General features: G+C 40.1%; 1 protein-coding gene across 3 annotated transcripts; it reads left to right on the top strand.

The window, feature by feature from the left end:
- The first annotated feature begins 539 nt into the window (after window positions 1-539).
- slf2 (SMC5-SMC6 complex localization factor 2) lies at window positions 540-15,169 on the top strand. 3 transcript variants are annotated; one of them, XM_055029717.1, is made up of 20 exons: window positions 540-2,429; window positions 3,869-3,949; window positions 5,328-5,947; window positions 6,691-6,736; window positions 8,009-9,333; window positions 9,430-9,512; window positions 9,611-9,721; window positions 9,821-9,988; window positions 11,003-11,105; window positions 11,184-11,271; window positions 11,353-11,494; window positions 11,568-11,655; window positions 12,178-12,354; window positions 12,468-12,562; window positions 12,791-12,878; window positions 12,966-13,070; window positions 13,149-13,226; window positions 13,359-13,445; window positions 14,549-14,617; window positions 14,698-15,169. In XM_055029717.1, exons 3-20 carry the CDS (start codon window positions 5,330-5,332, stop codon window positions 15,088-15,090), a joined length of 3,864 nt encoding a protein of 1,287 aa, XP_054885692.1. In that variant the 5' UTR covers window positions 540-2,429; window positions 3,869-3,949; window positions 5,328-5,329; the 3' UTR covers window positions 15,091-15,169. The 3 variants fall into 3 exon arrangements, with proteins under 3 accessions (XP_054885692.1, XP_054885693.1, XP_054885691.1); XM_055029718.1 differs by lacking the exon at window positions 540-2,429 and adding an exon at window positions 3,127-3,362 and having other exon boundaries at window positions 3,869-4,016; XM_055029716.1 differs by lacking the exon at window positions 540-2,429 and adding an exon at window positions 3,127-3,362.
- The last annotated feature ends 956 nt before the right edge of the window (window positions 15,170-16,125 follow it).

Here is a 16,125-nt window from a genome sequence, read left to right on the forward strand (position 1 = left end):
ATTGGGATTGCTGCTTGCAGACACAATTTCTACTAACGATCTGCATTACAATGGATTGGAAACTTGTACTTATTTTACTTGAAAAAATTCCTGAAGAAATTTAACTGGGGCTTTCCATAGTGTGCCTGTCGGTTTGGACCCAGTATTCTGATGCTAAAAATTAGCATCTATTAGCTTAGCTAAATTGTGATGAATAGGCTTTGGAGAGTCAGAAGCATGTTTACTAACATGGACTTGCACCATTCAGTATGTTGAAATGAGTGTAATAGCTAAAATGACCCAAAATGCTAATGTTAGCATGAATACTGTCAGTAGCATGTGGGGCATCACTACCATGTTGTCTATAATTTACTTACTCAATTCAGTATACTTACATGGCTAATAAGTAAGAGAAATGGCTAATACCTTATTTAAGGTAAGAAGCTAATGCTAATGTGCAAGAAAGAGCCCTAACCTGAGAGAAAAAGATTATGCAGGCTAATCTTATTGCACTTCCGGTGCACTAGTGGGGTGGCAGAGAAATGCTAATGTTAATGCTTGCGTCACTGAGGCTGAAGACAGCGAATCCTCAGGACGACAGTCTGACGCAGCGGGATGCGAGGAGAAACGACTGAAAGGAAGTGTTGTAGCCGGAAACAGAAGAGGAGGAAGAGGGCAGGAGTCCAGCTGAAGGCTCGGAAACCACCTCTTGTTTCTGGGCAATGTCAGCTCACTGGATAACGAAGTATTTATTTCATCTGAGGCTGAGAGTTACAACAGAGATGAAGAACCTAACGGACACATGGCTTAACAGCACCATGCTAAACCAACGGTCTTCAATTATTCCGAACGGACCGCGACCAATGGTCAAGAAAAACCCGGACAGGAGGAGGACTCTGTGTACGTGAATGAAGGGTGAACTGGACTGGTTAAAAGCTGCTGCTCTTGGGCGATAGAACTCGTGAAAGTGAAATGTCGACCGCACTATCTCGGAGTTTACTGCGACGTTCGTCACCATTGTTTACATCCACCGAAGCGTCGAAGGAGCCGCGTGACACCGTTATTTCACTGCAGATGAAGACCCGGAGGCGTTTCACGTGTCAGCGGAGGACTTTAACCACGAGAAACTGACGGACACTCTGCCCAGTTCTTTCCTCATATCGCCTTTTTCACACGCGGAGAAAACACTCTGAATTGCGTATACCACAAGATGCGTACAAAGTTCTTCGTCGCCCCTATCTTGTCCCCTCCGACCACATCTCCATTCTGCTGGCGCCAGCATATCGTCCAGTTATCTTCGGTGGCTGTGCGGGTTTGCAGAGAGACACCCACTAATGAGGGAGAGGTGGACATGGAGGACTGCAATCTCCAGGTGCTCCTCTTTCTCCTGTGCAGACAATCTTTCCCTTAGCCGAGCATTTTCAGTCTTTAAAGTCGTGTTTTGGTGGCTAAGGGACTCCATGTCTTTGCAGTCTCTCTCGTACCAGCTCAGAAAATGCCCTAACTCCTTTTTGGCGCTGCACGAAGAGAGATCACTTTTCCTGAACTACCAGATTAGAAAACCCAGGCTGGTACCCGGTACCTGAGTGTTCCTGTCGGGTACATTGTCAGAAAAACTGTACCTCCTTTCTTACGGAAGTTTCGGAGAGCTGGAAATGGTCTTTGGCTCTCTTCACGGAGCCCTATCTACTCTGAAAGACTCCTCTCCTCGTCAGATCACCTTTTTATGATCTGCTATGTTTATAACAAAGCAATTCATACAGGTCAAGGTCATCTGAAGCTTCTAGAGTCTTAGTTTGAGAGCCTGTAGGGCCACTTCCAGGGAATGCACTACAGACTCCTCCGATGCCAGCCCACCTTCAGCTCCTACCGACTCCTCCAATGCCAGCCCGCCTTCAGTTCCTACAGACTCCTCCGATGTCAGCCCGCCTTCAGCTCCTACAGACTCCTCCGATGTCAGCCCGCCTTCAGCTCCTACAGACTCCTCCGATGTCAGCCCGCCTTCAGCTCCTACAAACTCCTCCGATGTCAGCCCGCCTTCAGTTCCTACAGACTCCTCCATTGCTAGCCCGCCTTCAGCTCCTACAAACTCCTCAATGGCAGCCCGCCTTCAGTTCCTACAGACTCCTCCGATATCAGCCCGCCTTCAGACTGTAAAATGCAGTCTCCTCCGATGTCAGCCCGCGTTCAGCTCCTACAAACTCCTCCGATGGCAGCCCGCCTTCAGTTCCTACAGACTCCTCCGATGTCAGCCCGCCTTCAGCTCCTACAAACTCCTCCGATGTCAGCCCGCCTTCAGTTCCTACAGACTCCTCCATTGCTAGCCCGCCTTCAGCTCCTACAGACTCCTCCAGCCCGCCTTGAGCTGCCGCTGTCCCCACGGTCATTGGGTTTTGGCCAGATTAGCACCTGGCTGACAGGCTGCCCAGCTGGTGTTGTGGTCTGCCCCAGTAAGTGGGCCTCCATTGCCTCCCAGTGACTCTTCATTGTCTGCTAGAGGCTCTTCGTCGCCGTCTCCCAGCGTCTCCTCCTCACCTCCCTGTGGATCTTTGTCCCTGTAGCTCTTATGAGAGAAAAATGTTGTGCTATCTCATTATAATGAGATAGTATCTCATTATGTTTGAGATAGTATCTCATTATTTGAGATAGCATCTCATTATTTGAGATAGTATCTCATTACTTTGATATAGCATCTCATTATAATGAGCTACAATCTCATTACAATGAGATAGTATATCAAAATAATGAGATGCTATCTCAAAATAATGAGATAACATCTTATTATAATGAGATGCTATCTCAAAATAATGAGATACCATCTCATTATAATGAGATGCTATCTCAAAATAATGAGATACCATCTCATTATAATGAGATGCTATCTCAAAATAATGAGATAGTATATCAAAATAATGAGATACCATCTTATTATAATGAGATGCTATCTCAAAATAATGAGATAATTTTCTTTCTTTTTTTAACAGAGTGGCGGAAACGGGCTGTCATACTGTAGCGACGTACACTTGAACACTTCTTTGTGATTAAATATTCCTCGTTTTCATTCCTTTTACAGTAATTTGATCACTTCGATGAAAAAAAAAGTATATCAACAAATATTTAAAAAATTCCGTTTTTACCATGGTTCAGGGCAAAACGGTTGTTAAACACGGAAGTCCCTCGGAAGTAAAATGCTTGACTTGGACTTCAACTTCCAGAATGCAGTTCGTATAACAACGACACAGCAGAAAGCGGGACACAAACTTGTGATGGAACAGTTGTAGCGCTGGAAATCTTCGGTCTTGTCATTTCGGTTATAGGTTCTCATGAACTAATCCTAAGACTCTTACAATGGCGGAGACTTCTGAAAATCAAGGAACTATGAGGTAAAAGAATCCCGTTGACGTTGTTGTCTCCACATGGTTAAGTTTGTAGGCGCGTCAACCGCCGCCTAGCTTAAACTCACTTCCTGGATCGGCGGCTTACTCGTATTTACTATTATTAAGCTACTGTCAAACGCATATATCTTTTTCTGTGTACGTATTTATGACTTGCTGGTAGGACACATGCAGGAAGTGGTTGTAGGTCAGTAGAATGATCGTAAGTTAAAGGATATGAAGCGTGTGTTTTTTGCTAGGAGTTAGCTTTGTGCTCGTTTGTGATTATAACGTGACCAGGCTGTGATGACATTTACAAGTTCGTTTAATGTCATTTTTATTAACGCGTTGAAGCATGTGTTCACGCCGAAGCCCCTTAAATAAGCTTCTCGTGTTTTCATTTACGTAGCAACCTCGGATTGGTGGCCTTTCCAGTTTGACATAAACATGTGACGCTGTGGCGTCCTTTACTTTTTTGAAAACAGCCTGTTTGAGTTGCATTTCTGTCGTTTCAGACATCCATCCATTCGTGAACGACCTACGAAGAGTTCTCCTCGTTTGACTTTTTAAAGTAGTTGAGGATTACTTGCAAAGAGGTGAGTGAGCAGGACATATTGGACATATCACCACATTGCAAGGCTTTGCAGCAAAACACCAGTACAGGTAACAAAATGGCATTTGTGTATTTACGATTCCGAGACAACGTGTGCATTTTACAAAAGTAGAAAGATTCTGTTTTTCGTTAAAGTTAGTTTTTTTAAATGTTTTGTTTAACGCCGCTTAATATTGGCTAAACAGATCTGTGAATTTCTTATATGGGGTCATTTTTTTTGTCCAGTCTGTTCTCTCAGCTAATCTTACTGTATTATGTAGGTACATACAAAGCCAATACTTTGCTGATCCCAGAAGGGAAAAAAATGTATGTGATTTGAATATGGATTTATAAAAAAGAAATTCAGTTTAACTATGCTGGCCAGTTTTACTCAATTTGTCTTACCACTTGTCTACCCTGGGGGATCAAAATCTGTTTCACGCATGACGTTATGATCAGCATAGGCGCCCAGTCATTTATCCAATTTGAAAAGAAAAGTAATCTCCTTTAACAGCTCTCTACACATTAAATCCTCTGTGCTGAGGACTAAACCTGAATCACCTCCAAACCAGATACAATGAAGTTGCTTCTAGAAAAAAAAAAAAAAAAAAAACTGCTGAAGAATTTGTGTATTCAGAATGACTTACTGAAAACAAAATGCTGAAGGTGATTGACAACAGTACACATATTCAAAAGATTTTTGTTTAATTTAGCAAAAACTAGGGCAGTGTTCAGTCTTCTAATTCGTCTTTCAGAGGTGTCTACTCTTTTTCACGACACTAAGCACTGATACAAAAAACAAATTAGGAGTGTAAAATACAAACTATTTCTTGATACTCCCTTCAACTTCTCAAGGCCACAGGCCCCACATCTTGTGCCTCCTTGCTTGCACCATGAAAGGTTCCCAGGCTTTTTTTTTTTTTTAATCACAGAAGCTGGGATAAAAAGCTTCTGTTGTCTGTTGGAAATCTACTGGCTGGTGTAGAAGCGGCCTGAGCGCCGTCTGCTGACCTTATAACCTGGCTTTGGTTCTTCCATATGTATGTATGGTTTTCATCACTGAAATTCCTGGCTTACGGTGGGGAAGTGGTTGTGCCAAATAAATTTCCATTATCAGCAAATTCAGTACTTTTTTTCATAGTAGTTCATCAATTCAAATCTTAAAGGCATACTAAACAATGAAAGAAAGATTATTTGGATTTGTTTACCACTACTAGTAAAACTCCACAAACAAAACATGACTTAAAGTTTGGTGAATACTGTCCTGTTGTAGATGATTTTCAGTGAGTCCACAGGTGCTTGTGTGTGTTTTTCTCAGAAATGTGAGAACAGCTGGTCTCGTTGAACAAAGATATCTTTTTTTTTTGTTTGTTTGTTTGCAGTGATGGATCCTGCTCTCCAGCAACACTCGCTTTCACATTTTGCATCTTTTGCCCAAGAGACTCCAATCAAACCATCTCAAGTCCCACACTTGCTTCCTCATCCGGCACCCAGGAGAGTTTTGTCTCTCCAGACTCCAGAGGAACGCAACATGAACATGTTGAGCCCAAACTGGCGGCATCCAGCAGGAATGAAATATCCGGCAGCTCTCGTTTCAAGTAGTTCCACGAACATTGTTTCCCCTGTGAACTCTTTGCTAAAAGACAGACATGGTCCTCTGAATCCCTTTCCTCCATCTCATGGCCATGTTCTGAGCAGCCCGGTTAATGGTGCCACTCCAGCCAGGGAAAATCTGGGCTCTCAGTACAACATGATACGGTTGAGCTCAGGATATTTCACCTCACCTCAAGTTGTTTCAGCCAGCCAAACTAAGACTCATACCTCAGCTGAGAGAACCTTTATTCCCACTCTATTTAATTCACTATCCCCTCAGCCTGGGAAGAATATAACCAACCCCAACCCTTCCTGCCTCTCCAGACGGGATCAAGGAACTGAATCCAAGATCCCATCCTTTAACTCAGGAAAAATCAAGGATGTACCACAAAGAGAAGATCCTAAAAAGGTAATTCTTTCTCTCTTTTAACATGGTGTTTATGTGGCATTAAAGCAGAAATTAATGCAAAGTGTTTATGACTCTTCACACTTATTCTGCCAGGCTCTGCTCAGCAAACTAAGAGATTTCCTACACAATGTTCATTGGTACAAATATTGTGTGAGAGTTCTCTCTGAGGCAGTCAGAAAGTTTCCATGCATCCGCGTACAGACTCAAAGGGTTTTCTTCCTGGTGTCAAGCAAACAGCTGTGACTGAACTACCAGGGACCAGCAGAGAATGCAAAACTATTAGTTATAGTTTACCTTTCAGACACAGCGTTATAGCTCCTGGACTATTAAAAAGCCTTTTTATTGGCTGTAGCAACAGAATGATATTTTTGCTTGCCCTATTTAAAGCACAGTCAAGGACTGGTTACCTATTTCAAAAGGTAAAAATAAAAAAAAAATAAAAAAGAAGCTTAATCATCATATTAGATTTATAGAGTTCAACGTTAAGCATTAAACTGACAAGAACAGTTGTTAACATTAACTCTCCAAATCTGTATCAATAAACAAATGAATTCATGAATCAAATTAGAATAGTACCATGCGGATCATAAGGAATTACTCTAAATTCTTTTGCCATTAGTCATTATGATGGCATAATGTAATAATAACTCAGTGATTTAGTTGATTAGCCCATTAACTGATATTAACTATTTTTTTGTCTGGGTTTTCTTTCTTTTTTTCTTCTTTTTGCTTTACTGTTTTAGAGCCACCACCATGAACAGACACGTTCAAGAGAAAGCATTATTCCAGGTAATATTTTTATTAACAATTGCGGGTTTTACTTTCATAATATATAAAAAAAAGGAATTGTGACAATTATGTATTAACTTGGTCAGTCTCAACTTTTTGGTAATTGAGGAGTTTGATTATGCTTTGCAGCAAATGAAAGCACAAAACACACGGTGGAAAAGACGAACACAAACAACAGGTGTCAACGCAGCTAGCAGAGAAATATGAAGCAAAGCCCTTCAGTAGTTTGGTGGAGATTCAGAGCTTGTGTATGGATTTGACACCTGCATTCGTCACACACAGAAACATCTACCAGCTATGTACCGTCACCATGCGCTCCACCACCTGTCTTTTGCGACTCAGATGATATGAAATTTATTTTGCAGTTAGTCAGTAAAGCTCCGCAGCTAAAGCACAGCCGCTCACAGTGTTCAAGCCATGCTGCCAACACTTAGCTTCTTAGCAACAACTCAGGCGGAAGTGAGAGCGCTGCGCAACGCAAATAATAACCCGCTTTGAACATGGTGTATTAAATAATAAAACATAACTTTTCGAAGCTTCGAGGCAAATACATTTTTCTCAAAGAATTTTAATAATCGAGGTACTCGAATCACTCTAGGAATTGTTTAAGCCCTAAAGGACGGTCCCCAAGCAAGCATCGGTGCAGACATTTTGGTTGCTAGCTTTAAAGTTTTACAGCATACTCCACAGGTTAACTGGTTCATCACAGGTATTTAAATCTGTGCTTCCTCCAGTTTGCTCCTCCTCACCGGGCTTTATATTCTACACACTGTGGTAGGAGACTAGGAGCCTGGCGGCAGGTAACTGGGATAAGGTCACACGGTGACAGCAAGAGACAGCCGCTCCGTCTCTATTTATGTCCATGGAGTTTGCACGGTGAGGCAATAGACGTTTGCACACATCCCAACGAGCAAACAGCGTAATTCGTTCATGCAAAGTTTTGAGCTCATATATGCAGACGTGCACATGCGGGCTAGCGACACTACACAAGAAAGTTGAAAATTGTTCAACTTTTGTCGTTTTCGCTATCTGTCCATGTATTCGGTTTGGCCTTAGTGGAAGAAACTTTAGCTCTGTATGGAAACGAGAGGGGAGGAGTAACTGGAGGCACCGGAGTTAAGATTTTTGTCATCCAGTCTCTTTGGTAGAGAGACAAAAAAAAACAAGCAATACTGTTGCCCTCATTTTATTATTGCATTATTAAGATGCCCCTGTAAATTCAGTATTAAATTACTGAATTTAATTGAAATGAAATTCTTTTTCTATTTATAGTGATGGATCTGAATAGCACATCCCAAAAGAGACGCAAGGAGAGGCAGCCTTGTCTTAAGAACGCCAAAAAACCTTGTCACAAAGGAATAAACCATGGAACAACAGAGACAAACGGACTTACTCCTGGGACCTCACCAAGATCTTCACTGGACTGTCTGCCATCACCAAAAAGCTCCTCGGTCTTTGAGTTGTCACCTGAAACAACAAACAGACTTCTGAAGTCTGAGCTGGCATGCTCAGCATCGTCATCCACAGTCAAACCCTCGCAGTTAGACTTAGTTTGTCCACAGAAAATGCCATTTACAGGGGCAAAGAAAGGCTTCATTACCACTGAGAATAATATAGTGAAGTTAAGATTAACTTCAACTCAGAGTGAAGGGAGTCCAAAGAATCAGAATGAGGAAAACCAAAAAAAGGACAAATCAAGTTCTTCTAAAGTTCGTCATAAGGAGTGCAGCAAACCTTCACATGTCGGTTCGGTTTGTAGTAACTCCAACGCTGGCTGTAGTGTACCAGTTAAGACAGAAAGCAGAAAATTAGAGGGCATCTCTACAAAACCAGCATCTAAGCCTAGTTTAAATTCTTTGAGTTGTAGCACACCAGAACGCAGTAAAGCTAGTCGTGTACGAAAACCAGTGGTTGTCTTGGATGACATAGATCAGCTCTTCACCCCTGACCCCAATGTTTATGTTGTCAGGCATGCATGTAAGGCTCCTAAGAATAAGATGAAAGAGCAAACAATGAAGTCACCCACTTCAAAGAAAAGTTCCAGCTGCAGTCAAATAGTTTCACCCATATTTCCTCCTGTCACACAACCTATTCAAGCAGCGTCCTCACCAACCTCTAACCCGATTGCCTTTTCGCCAACTGTGACTTTGGAGCGACTAAAACTGGAAGATGGAGGCATCAGACACAGTCCTCTCAGTTCTTCAAGAAGTCAATCTAAGGACGAGAGTTTCAAACCTCAGCACAACCTCTACCTGAAACCTAAAACCAGTGAGGGTTTGCGTTGCTTGGAGAGCGACACAGCAGCCTCTGTGCAAGAGACTTCTCCTCCATGCACAAAGGCTCCACCATTAGAGGAGGAGGACAGTGATGGGAGTAAGAAGGGGAAAGAAGAAGACTCTATTGACGTTGAACTAGACCTTGGCCTGAGCATTTCATATGACATAGATCCAAGCCAGAGCTCTGACAGCAGCGAGGAAGAGCCGCTAATCTCCTTCCAGGAGATGATGGACCGCGTTGCGAAGCCTCCAGACACGCCACAGAAAGAAACTGTCTCGGAGCCGAGCACGCCAGGATGCCGTAGCTCTCAGTCAAAAACGGTAAACTCCCTCTAATCTAACATGCTACATGATTAATATTGTTTAAAATTTGGTTTTGATGGGAAGTTTTTTTTTGTCTCCCTTTACTTCATTTAGCGCCTGATGTCATCCTCCACAAAGCCAGGAGTCTACAAGAACAACCTGGACCAGATGCTGAAGGAGATAAACAGCACCAAGAAGTACATAATCCAGAAAAAGAAAATCTACTTATTGGTTTCTGTTTCATGTCTCTGGACCGCATTCAATTTATTTTCTCTTTTGTTTAAATGTTTATCAGAGCAAAGGAGATTGAAGCACAACTTCTGTCTGCCTGCAATGAAGACCTCCTGAGGTTAGCAGAGTATGAGGCGGCAGAGGAGAACCAGGAGGAGATCGCCAATGAGCACCAGTAAGAGAAACAGAGGCTTATTGGCAGTAATACTCTGGTCTTGCTGGGACAAACATAATTTTAATGTAAACTCAAGCTGATTTATAATTTGTTCTCCAGGGAGTTTCTGCAGCACTTCTCATTGATGTCTGCTGCAATCAGAGAAATCCCTCCAGGGGAGATACTTTTTAACCTGGGAAGGTTTGGCCAGATCTTTCACCAGGATTCACTGCAGCTCAGGCAATGCCACGTCAATCCTCAAGGGGCCTCTCAGAAGACACTTATTTGGTAAGGCGTACATGTGTGTGTTTGTTTATACACGTGGATAAACACACGTGTATAAGCAACTCTTAGTGCTTTGTAATAGAAGCTGTGTTTAAATATGTGCCATAAAACACCAGTGCAGGTAATTTAACTGTTTTACTACAGTATTCTGTTTGCTCTTTGTCAAACAGGTGTTGTTGTTTTTCTCTGACTTTTGTCAATTCAGAGTGCTTACGAATTGGTTACTGGCTTGGAAAAAACAAGTTTTGTCCTTTTCTTTAGCATAAAAAAAAAAATATATATATATATATATATATATATATATATATATATATATATATATATATATATATATATATATATATATATAATTTATATTAGCTTTTGTAAAAAGACAAATTCAAAATACCATGCAAAACTATTAAGACATAATAAACACATAATATTTTCTGATGTTACAATGCATAGTAGTAGGGAAGGGAAGAGAGAAAAAAAAACATTTATTAGAAACTTTTAAAAAAATGAAAAAGTGTGGCTTACATTTCCCCTCATCTCAGTATAGCTTTGTACCCTGTCTATAAGCTGTGAATAGATGTGGAAAAATTAGACCCTCTCCATCAAATCTCACTGAGTTTGGGCAAATTTCCATACGATAGGCAAAAGTTTGTTTTTACATGTGCACAGCCAGGAGAAACACTCACAAAAAGACTTGCAGCTGGAATTGCAACCAAAGGTACCACAGGAAAGTGAGCCATATGAATATAGATTATTTTTCTAAAAAAAAAGAAAATTAAAACAGTGATGAAGTAGAATCCAGTGACAGTAGATCAGATCACCAAAATGCTCTAACCTGTGAATCATTTAACTTTCCTGTGTTTTCAGAGGAAAGGAAAGAGGAGACAGGAAGTTCCTCAGCATGCATTATTTCCTTGTTCATGCTTGTAGTCAACAATGTAACCTCTGTTGGCCATTGGAAAACTAATGTTGAATCAATGTAAAGTTTCATCTTGTTTGTTTATGTCTCCTGTCTCATCGCAGGTCCAGTCCTGCCCAGTTGAGACTGCACTTGAATGTTGGTCTGTTTGAGGAAGCTTACTGTAACTCACCTTGTCCCGCTCAGGTTACCCGCTTTCTCTTCAAGGTACGCCCAACACATGCTACAGTCGCTGCATCATAGAAACTTAGAAAATGTTTTTAAACCTTTACCTGTTCTTCATAGATGATGTCGGTCCATAGTGAAAGGATCATATCCAATAAGATCCTACAAGCCCTTTGTGACATCGCCTGTTCTGCTGCTTATCAGATAGGTTAGCATCTCCTCTCATTGGCTTCAATTTTCTTTTCTTCACTGAGGGAAAAGTGATGTTTTTTTATATTTGTACACTTAGTGAACAATGACAACCAGAAGTTTGAAGTTTGGGTTCCCAGTTTGGCTGATGTGACGCTGGTCTTTATGAACATGGGTGCTGCATTTGTCACACTCTTCCCCTTTGAGAGTCTCCAGCCATCATTCACAGAGGGAGATTTGCTGTGAGTGTCTGCTGTGCAAATCAGGCACGTTGCTGCTTTGCATTTAGAAGTAAGACATTTTTTCTTTGTTTAGAGAGGATTTCCATATCAAAAGTGAGTCTCCTTCTAACAACATTGAAGAGATCAGTTTCCCTGAACACAACCTCACAAACATCTTAAAGGTGAGCAATTAGGAAATTTTACTTTGTAACACTTGGGATTGACCTTTATTCAGTAAAGGTTTTTCTTGAATATCTTATAAGTGTTATTGACAAAATAAAAGTCTTGTTTACCCCGCTTTAATCAAACGCTGATTTGTTTACCTGGAAAGTGCAGCTCATTTTTGGGAGGCATGAATGTGCGATTAAAACTCTTAATACAGTCCCTAACCACAGGCGAGGGGGATAAAGGGGTTTTTCAAAGAGTTTTGTTTGTTTGACGCAGTATAATGTGTGAAAACGAACCGCACCAAATGAAAATAATTTAAAAAATTGTAATTTTGGTCCCACAATTGAACTGAATCTACTGAACTACCAGGTGTGAAAACACACTAAGTTAGTTTTTTGTTTTGCTTTTTTTTTTTTTTTGTATGCAACTGATTTTACTGTAACGAGACCTCGGCAATTAGAGTGAAAATGAGAAAACTTTGACTAACCAGTTTTGCTATTCCTTCGTGTTTTGCTTTTTTTGGACATGTTTCCCAGTACCTGTCTTACTGTATGGGCCTCTGCCCTCAAGCATACAGCAACGACGAGCTGCTGTTGCTGCTAACTGTGGTGGGAAGAATCGGCCTCGACACACGGCTAATCCTCCACTCCAACGTAGCAGTGAGCTGTCTGCTGTATACAATAATCAACAACATCAGTGACTGGTCTTCTGTGGTCAGTTTAAAAAAAAAAAAAATCACTTCCCACGCTGCAAAAATGGCTTCTGTGTTTCTTTACACATTAAGCTGTGATTAAATTGCTGACGTCACATTATTTCTCCGCTGCAGCTGCCGAGAGTCTGTAAAGCCCTGACTGATTTAACAGATGATCATCACAACATGTGCCTCCTGGTTCAACTCCTTCCTGACAGTAAATGTGGAAAGTAAGTATATATTTTTTTTATGCATTTATTTTAAAGCTGGTTTTCTTGCATTATATTAGCAATGTAAAAGAATCAAAATGTGCAAGTGAGATTACAAAATCTTAGTGGTTTCAAATCCTATCATTCAAAACATTACATAAATATCAGAGATTTTAGAAGTAAGAAGGGATTCTGCATTTAGTTTATCTTTTAAAATCTCATTGTTTCCTTCTTGGTTTCTCTGAGTAGAGAACTGCGCCGCCATCTAAGCATGTGCTTCATCTCTAAGTTGTTGGATGGAAATTGCACCTATATCCCTGTGGAGAAAGGACTTCCGGTAAGCTCTCTTAAAGTATTGGAGGTATCCCTTCTACAGCAGCTTGAATTCAGTCATGTTAAACAATGATGTTTGCATGGTGGGCAGCTTGCCGAGTTGAGGCCGTATCTTCCTCAAATGCAACCCTCCGCCCTTCTCCGAAGTATCCAGCAGAAAGACAAAGAGGAGGAGATGGCAACTCAAGACCAACAGGTGAGGATGGATTTAAGGAGTAGCATCACAAAAAGAGGATATAATTTTATTTTTACACAAGTTTCTTTTGCATTCCAGGCCTACTACTTGTGTTACAGCCTTCTGACTCTGACAAATGAGGCTTCCAATTTACAGGTCTTCAGACCCCAGCAGAAGGTAACTTCTTTTTCTTTCTTCTAAATTCATTGTTGTTGGAATTCAGTTTAGCTCAAACAAATCACAATGGAATTTTGGATATGAGAAATCCAACTGAAGGAGATTTGTTTTTCTTTTTTTGTTGTTCTTCAGGCACAGCTGCTTGTTTTGTCATCAGAACTGGAAACTCATGTCAAATGTGACATCAGAGAGAGCGAAAAATGTCTTTACCGCAGCAAGGTGGGGACGCCCTCAAAATATAAATCGGAAAAATGTATCTGGATCCAGTGCAAATAGATGTGCATTGCAGAATTTTCTTAACTAAAATGTTTAGGCAGATGTTTACACCTTGCCTCCTGAAAACATTTCGGTTTAAATTTTTTTGTGCATTTATTTTTTTCAAATTTTACATAATCACTATTTTGTCTTTTCAAGTGCTAATTGGCTATGCAAAACATAATTGAGGTGAATAAGAACAGTTGAGAGTCAGATTTTATGTTTTATTGCTAAAAGGCCATATTTATTGACTTCGCTGCTTTTAGAAGAAAAACCACAACAAAATCACAAAACTCCAAAAGCTCCTCTGTTTTAGGACATTATTTTTGTACCGCCTTCCAATTTGGGGAGCGACTTTAAATTTCTCATGTGGTGATGCAACACACCAGCTACACATCATCATGGGCTCTAGTGTTCATGTCTAATAACCCGCCATTAAAGCTAGTAATTATTTGTTCACTTCTGTTTGCAAAGACTGTTACCATGACACCATAAATAGCACAAAATACTGACATAAAAATTAGTCCAATTCTCCCTTCCCTAGCTCCAGTTCAGTTTTCCAATTTGCATCCCAATTTCGCTCAAGGACAGATTCTTAACTCAAAATAACACCCTGTGAGTCCAATCAAACCAAAATAAGAAAGCGTGACCTCCTGCTGGTAAATGTTACTCATCCCATTTCTGAAACTAATTTATTTTTATTTTTTTACAATAGGCTGTGGCTTTAACATGAAAAATTACGTTATCACATTATGTCAAAGTGAAAATGAAAACTCCCCTTGGCAGGTGCAGCTGTGAACATTATCAGTAGCCTTCATCATTTTAAATCGAAAAACCCGGCATATAAAAAAAAACCTAAGGTACAAAATGACCAAAATCTCTCCCAGAGAGCAATACAAAGATAATCCTTTGTATTATGAAATTATTAATGGAGATGTTTCTTTACCAGCTGAAACTTTCTATAGTTTGCTCCATCGTCTATTGCAACATCAGAAAAAGCTTTTTGGCTAACGTGAACGAGCTGTGTATGTTTAAAGCTGTGTATTATGTCTGTATTCCTCTTCCAGGTGAAGGATCTGGTAGCCAGGATCTACACAAAGTGGCAGATGCTCCTCCAGAGAACTAGACCTCTCAATGTATGGTACACATAATTACTTCCCTCAACATTGGCAACGATTTGAACCATCTTTGCAATGTTTTGCCATTTTTGTTGCAGGGTAAGCTGTATGATTATTGGCAGCCCGTGGAAACCTTCGGGAGCACTGAAGACGATGAAGAAGCAACTTTCATTGAAGACAATGAAGAAACCCTAATAATTAATGAGGATGCCACTCTAATTGCCGAAAATAAAGAAGGAGAAAACGAAGAAACGGAGGTTAAAGAAAACCTGGAAGTAATTGAACATCCGGGAGACAAAGAAGACGACACAAAGGCGAGAGAAACGACAGCGACAGAGGAGCAAGTGACTGGTGACTTAAACCAAGCAATGCCTATGATGCAGCCTCAAGGTGGGGATGAGAAAATTGATCCCAGTCTTAAAGAATGTACAGACACAGAGACTCAGACTGCTGAAAGGGAAAAAATGCCACCCCCCAATGCTGTCATGTGAATCTCTGTCATGCATATCTTTTTTTTTCCCCTGGTTGTTGAAACCTTTTGCCTTTAAGTAAAAATTATTTGCACTTTTACTTACTGATTAGTCTTTTTTGAGTACGTGACTCTCAGGTTAACCGTATGCAATAGTAGGTTTCTATAAAACTTTACATGATAAAAAGACATGTTTAGAATACAAAGTTTACAGAGGTCAGTGTTGTAAATGCTTTGGCTTGTGCTTCACATGTATTAAAAGTTATGTAGATTGTTTAATAAGTTGCTAAAAAGACATTGACAATTTTTCCGCATTGTTAAAAGGTAAAAATTTATAAATATTTTGTTAACTTAAGATTTTTTTTCCATTAATGACATTGGTCAGTAATGCAGTTTTTTGTCATGTTATTTAAAAAATGACCTACTTGTTGATTTCACTGCAGCACAGTTTTAATTATTAAACTATTTTTAGGCCTTTTGCAAGTACACAAAATAAATGATTTGTAAGTTTCCATAATGTCTTTGTATTTTATAAACTTTTATCTAAGGGCTGGTGACTAAAATTTCAGCTGAAATTTCTGACTTGAATGTTGAAATGACTGAAGATTAACTGAGATTTAAAAGTAATTTCATACATTTGGTTTCACATAATATTTTTCACAAGAAAAATATTTCATTCAGGCTCTTGTTTGAAACCTGAATTAAACAAAATTCATTTGATCAAAGGTAATTCAGTTAAAGTGGAAGTTGTACACTGTAATGTATTTCAATTGTTCGTTGATTTGAATGATTATGGCTTACAGCCAGCAAAAAGCACCAGTTCAGTTAGTCTAAAATGTGAATAGTATGTAAGACAAAATATTAACAATCCAGAAATTATGGTGAAAACTTTTCCACCAGGTACTTATTAAAATCCTCCACAACCTGGACAGGCAAGTAAAGGTTTCATTGCTCAGTGTTTCATCCAACCATTATTGGAAAGTGCAAGTTTAGGAAAACCTATGGTGGACAAAAATATAGTGGCAACAGGGATAAACCCAGCCTTAAGGATTGTGAA

This window comes from Poeciliopsis prolifica, unplaced genomic scaffold, assembly GCF_027474105.1.
Source record: "Poeciliopsis prolifica strain line A6 unplaced genomic scaffold, Auburn_PproV2 SCAFFOLD005, whole genome shotgun sequence".
NCBI classification, from domain to species: Eukaryota; Metazoa; Chordata; class Actinopteri; order Cyprinodontiformes; family Poeciliidae; genus Poeciliopsis; species Poeciliopsis prolifica.

What these genes read in the sequence shown, in the direction of transcription:
- slf2 (XM_055029717.1), top strand. Translation starts at nt 5,330, where the DNA reads ATGGATCCTGCTCTCCAGCAACACTCGCTTTCACATTTTGCATCTTTT. An exon ending in TTACCCGCTTTCTCTTCAAG is followed by an intron (nt 11,106 to 11,183) that starts GTACGCCCAACA and finishes TGTTCTTCATAG; the next exon opens with ATGATGTCGGTCCATAGTGA. An exon ending in TGGCAACTCAAGACCAACAG is followed by an intron (nt 13,071 to 13,148) that starts GTGAGGATGGAT and finishes TTTGCATTCCAG; the next exon opens with GCCTACTACTTGTGTTACAG.